The sequence below is a fragment of the Pungitius pungitius genome, chromosome 8, assembly GCF_949316345.1.
Source record: "Pungitius pungitius chromosome 8, fPunPun2.1, whole genome shotgun sequence".
Classification (NCBI taxonomy): Eukaryota; Metazoa; Chordata; class Actinopteri; order Perciformes; family Gasterosteidae; genus Pungitius; species Pungitius pungitius.
This window is the reverse complement of record NC_084907.1, coordinates 1,485,983-1,499,751: the sequence shown is the minus strand read 5'-3', so window position 1 is coordinate 1,499,751 and position 13,769 is coordinate 1,485,983. Positions and strand designations below refer to the sequence as shown.

The 13,769-nt window shown below is 46.1% G+C and overlaps 1 protein-coding gene across 3 annotated transcripts in view; it reads left to right on the top strand.

The window, feature by feature from the left end:
* Nucleotides 1-13,769, top strand: part of grm4 (glutamate receptor, metabotropic 4) — an 88,563-nt gene that overhangs the window by 18,250 nt on the left and 56,544 nt on the right. For all 3 annotated transcript variants that reach the window (XM_037490365.2, XM_037490364.2, XM_037490363.2), the window contains exon 2: nucleotides 3,101-4,084. In XM_037490365.2, the coding sequence (XP_037346262.2) occupies nucleotides 3,563-4,084 (522 nt within the window). In that variant the 5' untranslated portion in view covers nucleotides 3,101-3,562. The remainder of the gene's footprint in view (nucleotides 1-3,100; nucleotides 4,085-13,769) is intronic.

The following is a 13,769-nucleotide window of genomic DNA, read 5'->3' as shown; positions in this document are numbered from 1 at the left end:
TATAGACCTACGTGGTTCTGTAGCATAATAACCCTTGTTTTGATGTTAGAGCATCTTCATAGCAGGGAAAGGACTCGTGCCCTCTGGGAGATTTTAATGAGCTACAAGATGAATCTCTTTATCAAGGGAATAAATTGCCGATACATGAATTGTGAGGTGCATCGTATTGCTACATTATTGAACAGCATTACCCGATGTGACGATACATTATGTATAGACATGGTTCCAGGGATGCAGTGCTGCAACAAAAAAAAAATGATGCCGGGAATGACAGCAGCTTTCTGCAACAATTCAATAAAACTGATGTTAAAATTAGAACAGTGTCAACATGTTCTAGTCTAGCGTTGACGGGCTGAAAAAGCAGATTGGCGACAGATGGCAGGCTCAGTTGAGTGTATGCTACTAATTGTACTGCAGTCAAAAATAATGTATTACCCCCCAGACCACGTACAAACGTATCACTCGTTCCTATCATTTTCTTTCTTTGGCTGGAAACATATTGGCAGAACCAGTCCTCGTATGCAGCTTGAGCCCGTCCTCTCCAGTCGCTTTTCCTCAGGGCAGCATCCTCCACCTTCCTATTGATCCGCTGTGCAGCATCAACATGCTGGAGTGTCAATTAGAGAGCCCCCCTCCTGCCCATCTGTGAGAGCAGAGCTAAAACACATCTATAAAAGTTTTCCCCGGCTGGCTTCTCCATCCCGCAGCTGCACGATCTGAAGATGAAGAGGGGAACAATCTGCTGAAAAACAAATACATATATATATTTGATCTGGATATGTATCTTTGTTCTTATTTATAACATTCCATTTGCGGCATATACTAATGGGACCGTAGCTGGATGAGTAGAGTGGAAGCAGCACATATGGCTCAGTGGAAAATACGCTTATCAACCCCACCCTGCAGTATGCTTTAGCACGTCTTTCTGCATCAAATCTTCATCATCATCTTCACCTGCTCAACTCGCCTCTAAACCTCCAACTTTTTGCACATTGCAACACTTTCCTAAATATGAAAATAGTGTGTAGATGAGTAGACAAAGCACACAATGTCAAACGCCACCCACGCAGGGACTTACACAGACTTCTTATCTGAGAATATTTTAACACACGTTAAGTCAAACCTCCATTACTTAAGTTGTCAAAACAGACATCTTGATCCTGCAGAAGGCAAATATAGATTCCAATTGTTAAATGACAATATTTTCTGCAGATTGGGCCGCTGTAGTTGGCACGGTCACCTAACAACACAACCTTATTTCCCTAAAGGTTGTTGTTAGGCCTTTTGAAATGAATGCAAAGTCTATTCCGAGACCTGCTTTGGCACCTGAGGAAAGGTTGTTCTCCTGATAAGAGTTTGCAGTGATTCCTGCAGCCGTCTTTGACATTTTGTAGCCGATAAGCATGCCGTGCATAATGAGGTTTGCCATTAAGGACCGGTATGTACGTATGCGGTACATACATTCTTTCCTCTCCTTCAGCCCTAGAAATTAAAAAAATAAAACGGTTCAACATGTCTTGTTGAATAGAGCTCCGAGAGGAGTCACATTAACCCAAGTGAACGCTTGAAATGTGATTGGTGCGGTTTCTGAAGCGTGATTTCTTTCAGTTGCTCGTTGTCTCGAACGATGTTGCTGCAACTTGTGAAACCCGTCCATTCCTCCAGCTGTATCCAATCACTGGCTCCTCTTGCCAATCTACGCCGAGGATTGTGTACGCTGTGGTGTTGGACATGGTTTGTGTTTGGTTAACGGGGGGGGGGGGGGGGGAGTTTGCAGTCGTCATGTGCTCCACTCGGCAGTGGCAGCCTGCAGTGAATGAAAATGACTTACTCGCAAGGAGATAGTCGGCTGTATTCAAAGGACCTTGTCACTTCCAATACGCTCTCAATGAATCTCAGCCGCTGCCGATCCGAGGCTTCGGCGGGAAGACCAATGTCTACAGCTCCATTATGTTCCTGAGATTGTTCCTTCACAAGCGGTTTCAGTGAGGCGTTCATGTCTACATGCCAACATCGTTGCTTGCAGCCCTCTATTTTGTGTCTAAAGGATTATACAAATGTATTTTCTCTCTCTATATATATTAAATTTGTATTTTTTACCTGACACCTCAGATTAGGAAATAAGGTCTCTGTTTGGATCTGTTTGGATCCCTTGATGGGCAAAGAAGTGCCTTTGTGCGTCATTTTGAAGATGACCAGCACCACGTGGCGGTGTGATTGGCGGCTTGGAATATAGAAGTCAGCTGATTGTTGAAGGGGAATCTTAAGGTGATGTGTTTTTCCTTCTTGGCGACTGTGGGTTTAAAGCTGCTCTCAAGCTTTAATGGTCTTTAATTATTGCAATTTTAAACTGGTTTTGTGAAACCGTTGGTTTGTTGTACTCTTTTTAAGCCCGCAAGGCACCAAGTTGGACAAGCTTAAGAGACTCTGAGACCAACTACAATATACGTAATTGATTTTGTCTGAAGGAGCCAGAAATACATCGGTAAGAGGTCCATTTTGGCAAAAAGATCAAACTGAATTGATCTGTAGGCTGTTCAGTTATTTTTAAATCCCTAATGTTGTTTGGCTTTGAAGTAGTAATATGGCAGCCGTGGTGGAACATGTTCTGGAAAATAATGATTTCTTAGAAAAGTACCAAAAGCAACCTAATCACTTCTCCAGCAGCACAGTCTTCGTGTCCTGGAACCACAAAACAGTCGGTCCTTTTTTCACTTTCATTCCAAACCGGCTTAATCTCAACAGAAAGAAAAGAAAATGTAATAGTCCAAAAATCTCCCACTCTGTTGTGATAGCAGCTGAGCACAGAGACAAGGTTGATGGGAGAAGACGTGTGTGGCTCTCTCAGCCCTCTCAACCTTGAGTGTCCATGGAAACCTTTTTGAATTCAAAATGGTCGGCCTAAGAAGACTATATAAGAAAAAGAAACCAGGTTGGGAGCAAAACTGTCCGTCCGTTCCCCCTAATGCTGCACTAAAAAGGTTAAGCACTAAAATATATTTTACTGAAAAGCTCATACGAATCCCATCGTCTCCTTTGCCATTTTTCTTTCTGTTTTGGTTGTGCATTGTCTCACCGTCTTCTCTTTCTCATCTTTCAGGAATTGGCTGTGAAGCCTGTGGACCTGAGCGAGCCTGAGGGCTCTGACATATACCAAATCCCTGCCCAGGGGAACAGGGCAGATTAAAAACTTCTGATTGAGGTGGAGTGGAAAGAGACACAGAGAGAGAGAGAGAAGAAAGCTTTCCATTCACCTTTGTTCTTCCTAATGCCCCGAGTGAAGGATGCCCATCGGGCGAGCCTGTGAATAACAACGGACCGCCGTGGTCGGAGGAGTGAAGGAGGAGCGGAGAACAGGAGAAATCGCCGTCCCTCATATATTCCAAGTGAATTGAATGACCGGGAGCACGGAGAGGAGACATGAGAGGAAGCCTTTTCTGTGCCGGCCGCTCCGAGGGGTGTCTCCATTAACCCTCCGGCCGTCCTCAAGCCGCACCTGGCTGCCGCCCTCCCGCCGTCCCCCGGGTTCGGCCGCGCCGACGCGTGCTCGGGCCCCGCCGCCATGTTTCAAGCGCCGGCGCGCAGGCCGGATCGGGGCAGCCGGACCCTGCTGCCCCCGCTGCTGCTGCTGCTCTGCGGCTCCCTCGAGGCCGCCAAACCCAAAGGGCCGGGGCAAACGCACTTGAACTCCATCCGCATCGACGGGGACATCTCCCTGGGCGGGCTCTTCCCGGTGCACGCCAGGGGCCACGACGGCAAGCCGTGCGGGGAGCTGAAGAAGGAGAAGGGCATCCACCGGCTGGAGGCCATGCTCTTTGCCCTCGACCGCATCAACAACGACCACAACCTGCTGCCCAACATCACGCTGGGGGCGCGCATCCTGGACACGTGCTCCAGGGACACGCACGCCCTGGAGCAGTCGCTCACCTTCGTGCAGGCTCTGATCGAGAAGGACGGGACGGACGTGAAATGCGCGGGCGGGGGAGCGCCGGTCATCACCAAGCCCGAGAGGGTGGTGGGCGTCATCGGCGCCTCCTCCAGCTCCGTCTCCATCATGGTGGCCAACATCCTGCGCCTGTTCAGGGTAAGACTGGGGCGGGCACAACGTGTTTTTTTTTTTTTTAATGCATTGAGCAGGAGCTGTGTTTCTTGTGCGTCTGGTTTGTGTTGCTTTTTGCCGCTGTTTGACCCTCGTCCTCGCGCATTTGTTTGGGTCGTTAACGGCGCCGGCCTGAAAGTAGACGAACGGCGAGGCGCTGCAGAACGTGGCGTGTTGGGCTTTCTGTTGCCACACGACGGACACTTTAGGCAGAAGATGAGATTGGTAAATCTCATCACTGACTGTTGCCCTGCAGGAGGCGGTTGCTAAGCAGTGAGAGGTATTGCCTGTCACAATACACAAGTGATTAATAGAATAGCACTTAATTTCATTTTCACCCCGTAGCTGGTCTTCCAATCGGTTTGTTGTGTACTTCTCCTTACAAGGTGCAGAAAATATTTTTGTGTTCGTGTTCATTTGATGAATTATTTAACACATTTTCGATCCAGCCATCCATGGCAAGTGGAATATCTCCTTCTACTTTACTGAAGCTTTTATTGTTGTTTACTGCTCGACTCACTGCAAAATAACACTTTTTACGAATTGCTGTCATGTGTTTGCAACAGTTTCATGGGTAATTAGACATTTTAGCACAAATATTACTCAAATACCTTTTATTTTCAACAACTAGACTTTAAAACCCGCTTGAAAATAAATTCCAGAACCTTTGTGCTCTAACTTTTCAATTATAAAGCTGTTTGGAAGTCTGACGTGATAAACTTTCTCCTTGTTGTGATGTAGAAGTTCTGTGTGGTCAGCTGGTGGCTCAGTCACATGACTCTGCAGCAGGCCAGGTGTTTAGGTTTCACCGTAATGGGCCCAGTGTCACCACGAATGACATCATACAGATCATTTTGGATTTCTGGGCCTCTAAACATCAATGATTCGGATTGCCGACCGAGGTGAGCTGAAGGATCAGATGTTTTTGTGGTCATTGCACAAAAGCAAACTAAGATGACAACATGTTGACTGCAAATGTAGTGTCGCCTTTTAAATTGTCTTAATTTAATCATTGAGCTTTTTTTCCTTCTCTTTGGTGATAAATAAACCCTATCTCTAAGGTTTTTACAATGTCCACTTCTGCTATTCTCTGCCAAAAAATCAATGTATTCATAAAAAAAAAACGCTCTTTTAATCATAAAAATAATCATTAGTTGCATTGATAAATGATGGAAATGGAAGGTGTCTGCTCGCCCCTTTGATGCTCCCGAATACTGTGGAACCAGACTCAGGCACTGCTTCCACTGCCGCCTTCCAGTGCGATCGACACTAAGCCGACGCCTTGCAGGAGAGAAGCTCTGCAGTGAGACAGGAAATGATCACTGAGGTACGATTAGGATGGCACTTGGTGGGTGGGCGGGGGAATCCTGTACTTTCACATCACATGTAGGCTGTGTATTGACTCACCGATGTCATCATCAGTCACAGAAATGCATGGGTTTTGCATGAAGTGAGTCAGCGCTAGGACACTGTGAAGGATGCTGTGAGGATGAAAAGACATACGATCCGCCCGAATGTGATCGACTTCGAGTAGCTCCAGGTGTTGGTTATGTTTCGGTGCAGTGTGAAGGATTTGAGGATTTGACCTCTTCTAGCAGCGAGGGTGCAGATTGCAAACTATTTGAACGTGGCTGGACTAAACAACGTACCCTTTCATGTTGGCTTTGTGTGCTCGTTAATCTGATTTGCAACAGCCAGCAGGGCAAGTGTTGCTCGATGCGCTCTCTAGTCGCAGAGTGTCACAAACCACAAGACGTGCAACTTCCTCCACGAGAACCGCCCTCAACCCCTTGTGCATCTTACACATGTTCCCACGGTGTTGTTGTTCCTTCTGTGCATGGTGGAGCATGCAGGGCCTCTGTGTGTGTGTGTGTGTGTGTGTGTGCACGCTCACCCGGGAGTCGGCACACAGTAATGAGCCTCTGCAGCAGCGTGTTCTCGATTCCTCTCTCACGCAGATCCCTCCGTCATTAGCGCACGCTGCTTTCCCTCTTCGTTAACGCACGTTAGCGGTGTCCTCGCCTCTTAAAATGTATATTTCTTTACTCTTTACTCCTCGTCCTCAGCGTATATATTAGCATTCCCCTCTTCTTCTGTTTGTTAAGAAAGCCAGCTTCGGTGAGCTCACAGGTTGTGGGGGGGATCAACATAGTGCGATTCTATTTCAGCTCATCTTCATGTTTCCATTGCCTGCTTCGTCACGCCGCTGTGTTGAAGGTCAACCACTTTCCAAGATAGCCGCCAATCAATCAACATCCACTCTAATTGAATAACGGTCGTTACAACAACCCCCCCAAAAAAAGAGAAAAGGCTCCTGACGTGAAGTGAAGCGGTCCGGTCTGTAATATAGATTAAACAGTAAACCTTTAATGGAGAGTGGTGTGTGTGTGGTCATTTAGGGGGAGTCTTGAGTTATGGCTTCCCAGCAATCCAAAGGTCAGCCAGATGCCAGCTGGCTCTCCCGGCTCTTACGGACCTGCAGATGGTCGCGGTAGGTAACCGACTTATCTTCGATGACCGTGTGATAAAATGACGTCATGCGGAGGAGAGGAGAGGTACGACCTCGAACGCTGCTGCATGGAGGCGATGCTCCAGCACGACCTCGGCATGCTGATGAGGAGCCGGGAGGAGCCCGTAGACACGTTGCAGACGTGCAGATTACCTACGGCGCGTGGAGGCAAACACCATCTGTACCGCGTCTGTCACAAACCAGGCAGCCTGGTGAAGTTAGCAGTGTCTCCTCAGCACTGCGCTGCATGCAGATGTGGTCCGGATGGTGAAGATCTGACTATTTGAACCATGGTGTGAGCTGGAGCTGGAGAACGTTTGCGCGTTGGGGGGGGGGGGATAAAGATCCTTCACGACCACAGTGGAGACATGTCTCATGACTGCATTGTGCATCTGCGACGTGCATCACCTGAAACGTGTCGCGCTGGCAGGCCGCTCCCTCTTGACTAGTAACACAACGGGTTCATCCTGACACGGATTCGGTTCTTCTCCAAATGGAGCATATTTGAGAAGTTAAGGCTCCTGTTATGAATTTGTTTAATTTCGCTGATGCACATTTGGAGCACAATGGAGAGGCGGTGACCCAGGGATGAGAGGAACAAAGCCCTCTCGCCCGCAGAAACATTTCGCTGGGTTTCTGGACAAAGCTCACTCAAGTGGCCCGGTATCAGCAGCAAAGGGGGACTCCTACGGAAGAGTTAAAAAGGTTTCATTAAGTGGAAGGAAAGAGAAATATAAAAATTCATGCAAGAGCACACAGGCCTTCAGCATCCCACTCATTGTGCCATTTTCCCTCACCCTTTGTTAATGCCACAGAAGCTGACCTCCTGTGTAATTGTTAACGTGCTTTCATATAGTGTAGAAACTGTCTTATTATGGCAAATCATCGATGTGTCTCAGAGGGTCCCTTTTTTCCTATTTTTTTTACACTTGATCTGGACCTGCACTGTTACTGCACCACTGCACCGGGGCTTCGCTGTAATTGGTGTTTGGCAGTTGAATTTGTCTCAGACCCTTGTGGGTTATTTCAGCGCTTCAACCTGTCAACAGAAACTAAAGCAAATGATCTTTATTGTTGGATAAACACCAAATGCAATAAAAGGTTGATTAGAGATTGCCCCGAGCTGCCATTGGTGTGTTATATTCTTATCAATTCATTTTATAAGTAGTAACATTGCAAAGAACCACGGTGTTGAATAAAACATTCTTAAGGCAGGCCAGCAGATGTGAATATACTGGCTATTATTCAAGTACTATGATAAATAGAGCCAGATTCCAGAAGAATACTTTTTTTTTTGGCAAGCATGCAGAGAACGCGATAAAACTTCCTTTTAAATGCTCAGTCTAAAGTTTTTTTTTTTTTTTTCTTCATATATTTGCCGCACAAATGTGTCTCATTGTAAAGCTGCAATAACGAGGTAGAGGACATCAGTGTGGACCTCAGCCGGAGTGAATGCGTGCGGGGGAGGGGGGGGGGGCAGATCTCATTAGCCGCTGACACGTCCTTTCATCATTCTGTGAATGAGCCCTGCCCCTCTGCAGTGGGTTTTGTGGTCAAAGCTCCACAACCGCCCCCCCCCCCTTCCTGAAGGTGTTCAGCGTTTGCTTTCTTGCCATCTCCTTTAAGTGCTATAATGATAATTACCCCCCCAGTGGAGCCCCTGCTACGGTTAAAATGTTTGCTTCTCCTCGGTCAACAAGTCACAAAAAAAAAAAAGAAGAGAGAAGCAACAATTTACTAAAGGCCTTTGGGAGCAATTTGGGGTTGAATGTGCCGCCCGAGGTCCGGTGGCCATGCGGACCGGAGGAGCTGGGTATCAGAGCGGTGATCTCGCTGCACCTCCCACCAAGCTCCATTCCAAAAAACCTCACTCCAAGAAACAGAAAAAAGAAAAGGGACATTTGTTACAGCTTGCAGGCCGATGCAGACAGTCGGACTGAACCCGACCGGTGCTTAGGTTCCGGGAGGAGAAGGCGAGTCTGGTCTAGTTAACATGCAAATCCCTACAAGCAAGTCGCGGAACGTGACCTGGGCCTCGACTGGTCATTTATCATCAAATGGCTTTGAAGCTGTACACGGCGCCACGTTCTCAGCTTTAAAGGAACACCTCCTGCCTGAGCTCTACTGACGTTTGCTGCATGTCGAACAACATTGGCTCACTTATTCTGTTTTATGAAAGAACGCAGTATTAACACCATTGTCATGTTGCGTATTTCTGATCCAATAGAAGCTGAATTTAGCGCCGTTCCCACGGGTTCCAGATGTGGGCGACTTTTCAATTTCGCTAAACACGTCTTAGTGACAAATGCCCCCCCCTCGTCGGCTTTTCAAAACATCTCATTTGAGTTACATTTCATCTTTTAGCCGTTGGACTCGTTCTCTTTTGGAATGAAGCAATAACCTGGGTCGAGCTAATCTATTTATTTAAATGCCTGCTTCTCATGTTGATTTGGAGTTTGTTCTCAGACAGAATTTAGATCGGAGGTAAAATAATTGAATCCACTTGATGAATTATGGGATTAATCTTGCCCCAAAAATTGTGTTTTATTCCGGTCCATGTCTTTATGAGCATAAAAGGAAGTTAAAGATTGACAGTCCTTGCAATTTATTATGAGTGGCTTATTTTATATGACACTGGTTCATTTCTTTAACTGCTGAAAAAGAGTCATTTTTGTTTCAATTTGTCCGTATTTGCCCAAACTTTTAGTACCTTTGGATAAGCCTAATAAATAGCATAGGTTTAATCATCTAAGATCTAATACATTTGTTTTAATTAAAGTCTTATGACCTCCGTACTCCGCATCCTTAGAACAAGGGAGAAACGTTTCATCTCATGAAATTTTATGCCTCGCCTCACCTTGTTCTGAGGGTTTTTATGGTTTTTATCCCCCAGTAAACCTTTTAGTGACACAGTGGAACGACGGCCCCGCGTCACAATTGATTTAGCAGCTCATTTAGGGGAATGACAGCTAAATCAAGATGAAGTAGTATCAGCCCATCGAGGCATCTCGCTTCCAGCAAAGCCACTTGTTCAGAGAGCCAGCGACGGTGCGCCCCCCCCCCCCCCCCCCGGGAAGCCATTCGTCTTTATGCAAGAAGGTAATATTTTAAATGATAGTCTTAATTGTTAGTGAGAGCGATTTACTCTTTACAATGTAGTTCCGTGACAGATGTGCGTAACTCGAAAGGCACGGAAGCCAAATGAACCCGTTTAATCGGCCAGTGTTAGATTCCGACATTCGGTCCGACTTCAGCAGAGATTGATTTTTAAAAAGAACCAAATATGCAAAGTGGCGCCTGAGTCCTGTGGAAGTGGTGGCGTCACATAGCGTCACACGACAGAAAGAAATAGGAAGCAAGACGTCAGACCCACGTTTCACGACTTAAGAGGGCGTAGCAAAATACAGCAAATTGAACCAAAGACTCAGTCCGGCTACTTTAGGCTTTAGGCCGGCATGATTGGAAAAGTGGGCCAACGCTATCGCTACGACACGTGCTAGCTTCCACTAGCTTAAGCCTATTACATTTTACACTGGCAGCAAGCTTTTCTGCTCCAACTTTGCTGTAAGTCACTGCACCTTCCGGCTCAACACCACTATTGAATTCTGGCCTTCGTGCAAGTTTATTTCAGGCTGAATGTATTTAAGCAGCCCGTAAAAGCCCATCGGCAACGAGAGCAACGCGTCAGAGAAACACCTCCGGGTTTGAACACAAGAGACAACAGAATGAAGCAAAAGTAAGAGCTCTTCACAATGAGCTGAAGTCATCTGGTAAATAGGGTATCGCTCCCTTTAACGCAATCTTAGGGTAAACACCAGCGCTTGTACTGTGACTTTAACATATCCTGCCTTCTTCATATATATTTACACTTTCTGACAAAAGTACATTTAAAATCTACATTCAGATGTTGGGAATCCTGTCTGGTAATTTACTCAAAAGACTGAACACAACAAAAACAGAAAAAGAACAACAAAAGAACTGGACCAATTACAATTCAGCTGATCCTGCACAGCAGCTGGCAGTACTACTGACACACACACACACACACACACACACACACACACACACACACACACACACTGCACGTTGCCTGAGGGGAAGGATATCTATGAAGAAAAACCCTCCTGTATATTTATACCATTGGTTTTGTTATAAAGAGAAGGTCCTCATGGGTACCTGGGATATAAAGAGACACTTGAAAGGTGCTAAAGACAATAAGTTCAGGTATTCGGGTTATAAAGCGGACGGATCGGAAATCCCAACAACGGCTGATATTGAGCTGATGGCGTTTTGGTTACCGATCCCCTGATTTTGCTTCATTGTAAATGTGACTGATCCGTGTGCAGCGTGGCAGGAGGAGAGCTAGTAGTTAGCGGTTAGCAGGAAGTCCTGTTTAGTGAAGAACTGGAGCGAACTGGTCACAGAGGTTGCATTGAGTCGAGCTCGTTCAAGCTCTACTCGGGAAGGATTTGTACAGGGTGGCTGAGGGCAAATTATTGTTAAATAACGGTTTATTTTCAAATGGTTTCACATTTTTGGGGATCGGACTGTTTGTGATCAGCATTTTTAACAATTTTCTGAGCTTCAAAACAATTTCCCGTTGACGCCGATAATCGTTAATCCGTACTTCTTCAAAGCCATCAGTTGCATCCATAGAAGAATGTCTCTTCATCCAGTTCCACAGGCACCGTGGCTCTTGCATCATTCAGTGCGCCGATGCCTTGCCTGTAGCCACTGTGACCTTTGCCATGTGCTAATCGTGTATTGATCCGCTAGTGAGCTTGATCACATATTTTCGAGGATTTACAGATCACTGAACTATGTGATTGCATGACGAAGGACTGTAAAACACATTATGTATCATCATCTGGATGTGGCCATGCCCCCCCCCCCCCCCGAGAAGTCGATTCATCATGAAAGTTCCAAATCACCCGTTTCCTCGTCCATCTGTCGACAGGCAAACGGACCAAGCGTTTGCCTGTCTGTTTGTTCATGGACAAGATGACGTATTGATCCTCGACGGGCTTTTGCGGCTCCCGCTCTTTTCGTCCTTATCGTACCCACGGCAACACCTACAAGTGATTACAGCTGCTTGCGGATCGCTGCTGTAATGGACTGGTGGTGTCAGACAGTGAAAAGGCCACGCTGCGCCCCACAAAACATAATCACCTGTCTGTGGGAAGCCTGAACACTTCTTATCAAGCGCCACCGATCGATCGTCGGGATGCTCCGATATCAGATTGACCGGGGCAGAGAGAGAGAGAGACGTTAAATCCTGTTATGGGACTTTTATATTTTCTCAGTGACATTTGGCTCATAACACCGGGGGGCCACATCCGGACGTCTCTAAACACGAGAAGCCGTGGGTTGAGTGAGTGATTATTTAGACAGGCTTGTTTTCAAGACACCATCGGACCTCGACCTTTATCCAGGTTGTCAGGCCCGACACCGAAGTCGACCAAATGCCGAGCAGCAAACAAGCTGTGCCTGTGTGCTTCCCCTCTCTGCCGGAGCACCGGTGTGTGCTTGTGTTTCAACCTGCGTTGCGCAGCCCGTGTTCATGTTTTGGGGAGGGGGGGGGGGGGAAATGCCACCGAGGCGCGAGCTACCCGGAGAGACGCCCTGCGCCACACCCAGGTGCTCAGAAAATGAAATGAAGTGAAAACAATTCCGGTGGAAGAAAAAGTGAATACAGGGTTGGAAAAACGCACGAGAGAATACGTTTTTTTAACGCATCATAAGCTACAAAATAAAAATGGTGGATGGAGGAATCCCCTTCGTGGTCCATTCAGATATATTTGCTGTGCACACTTGAAATATATAATTGAAATATATCTATTTGGATATTACATCATGCAAATGTTTATAGATTATTGATATACTGCACGCACGACTATATCTAATTTATAGTAACATTTTGGAGAAAACTCCAAAAAAAAACATTAATCTCAAAAGGTTTCACTTCCTTTTGTTTTGTGTGAGAGAACAGCATCAATGAGTTAATTAGCTGGGTAATTACTTGTGTAATTAGTTGTGTATGCAGAGGCGGGTCAAGTAGTCACCAACATCTCGACAGCTGCTTCAGGCAACATCCGCCCCGTGTGGCTGAGAGCGGGAATCTGTCCTCACGGTGCGATTTGATTCGGTTCGTCATAAAAACATTCCGATTATTAAGGTTACAAGCAGCGAACAGTTGGACACGGAGGTTGAACTTTGTAAAATCGCAAGCAGCATTTTAATTGACCTTCAGGTCTCAACGATCCTCATGAGAGGAAGTCGATTGCATGTAAAAGAATAATAATTCAAACATATCAGTGAATGGCAATACTATCCACTCATTCAACAAAATGAGGTGTTGATTCAAATATAAATTAAAAAACTACGTTAAGATCAGTTTCTTCTTCATATATTAATCTTTTCCCAAAGCATGCCGATATCTGGACATTTCAGCTGACATCAACTCATCAAATCTCAGCACAACATGTTTTTAAGACGCTTCCATTTTGGTGGGCCAAGGTCCACGTGACCTCACGAAACACCCTTTTTTCAATAACGCACTTATATCATTGCAAGTTAATCCAAATATCCGGTAGGACACAATGAAATAAGGAGATCTGTGCAGAAATGGATTTTAACCCGACGGAGTAATGGAGGCTTTACCGCGGGCCGGTTTTTCATTTCCTTTGCAAAAATAGATGGAAAAAGGATTTCAAGTACCACAAATAAACCCCTTACCAAAAGGTGGAGGAAATATGTTGCCACCAGGACCTCACCTACATCGGCGGCTGGATGAAGAGGGAGACTCACCACAGAAGCCAAGATGACTCAGCAGCCTTCAAAAAAAAGGGGCTTCGCCGTATAACACTAAAATGGTTAGATACTTTTTGTATTGATTAGTAAAATATATATTTTTTGGCATTCAGCCCGTCGATGCACTGCGCTTCTGTTGCTTGCTCCAGACGAGATAAATCACATGCCACCCTTCTCGGGGGGGGGGGGGCAGCATGGTGAGAGCGTCACGCCGCGCGCTTCTCTCCAGCGAGGGTCAAAAGGTCTGCTCATGCTTGAGGAAAAAATTGAACAGCTCCAAATACCAAACATGCGCTAAGCTGTGAAAACAATCTGCTGCCCTTATGAACGAAACGGCAGAAAGATGTCCAT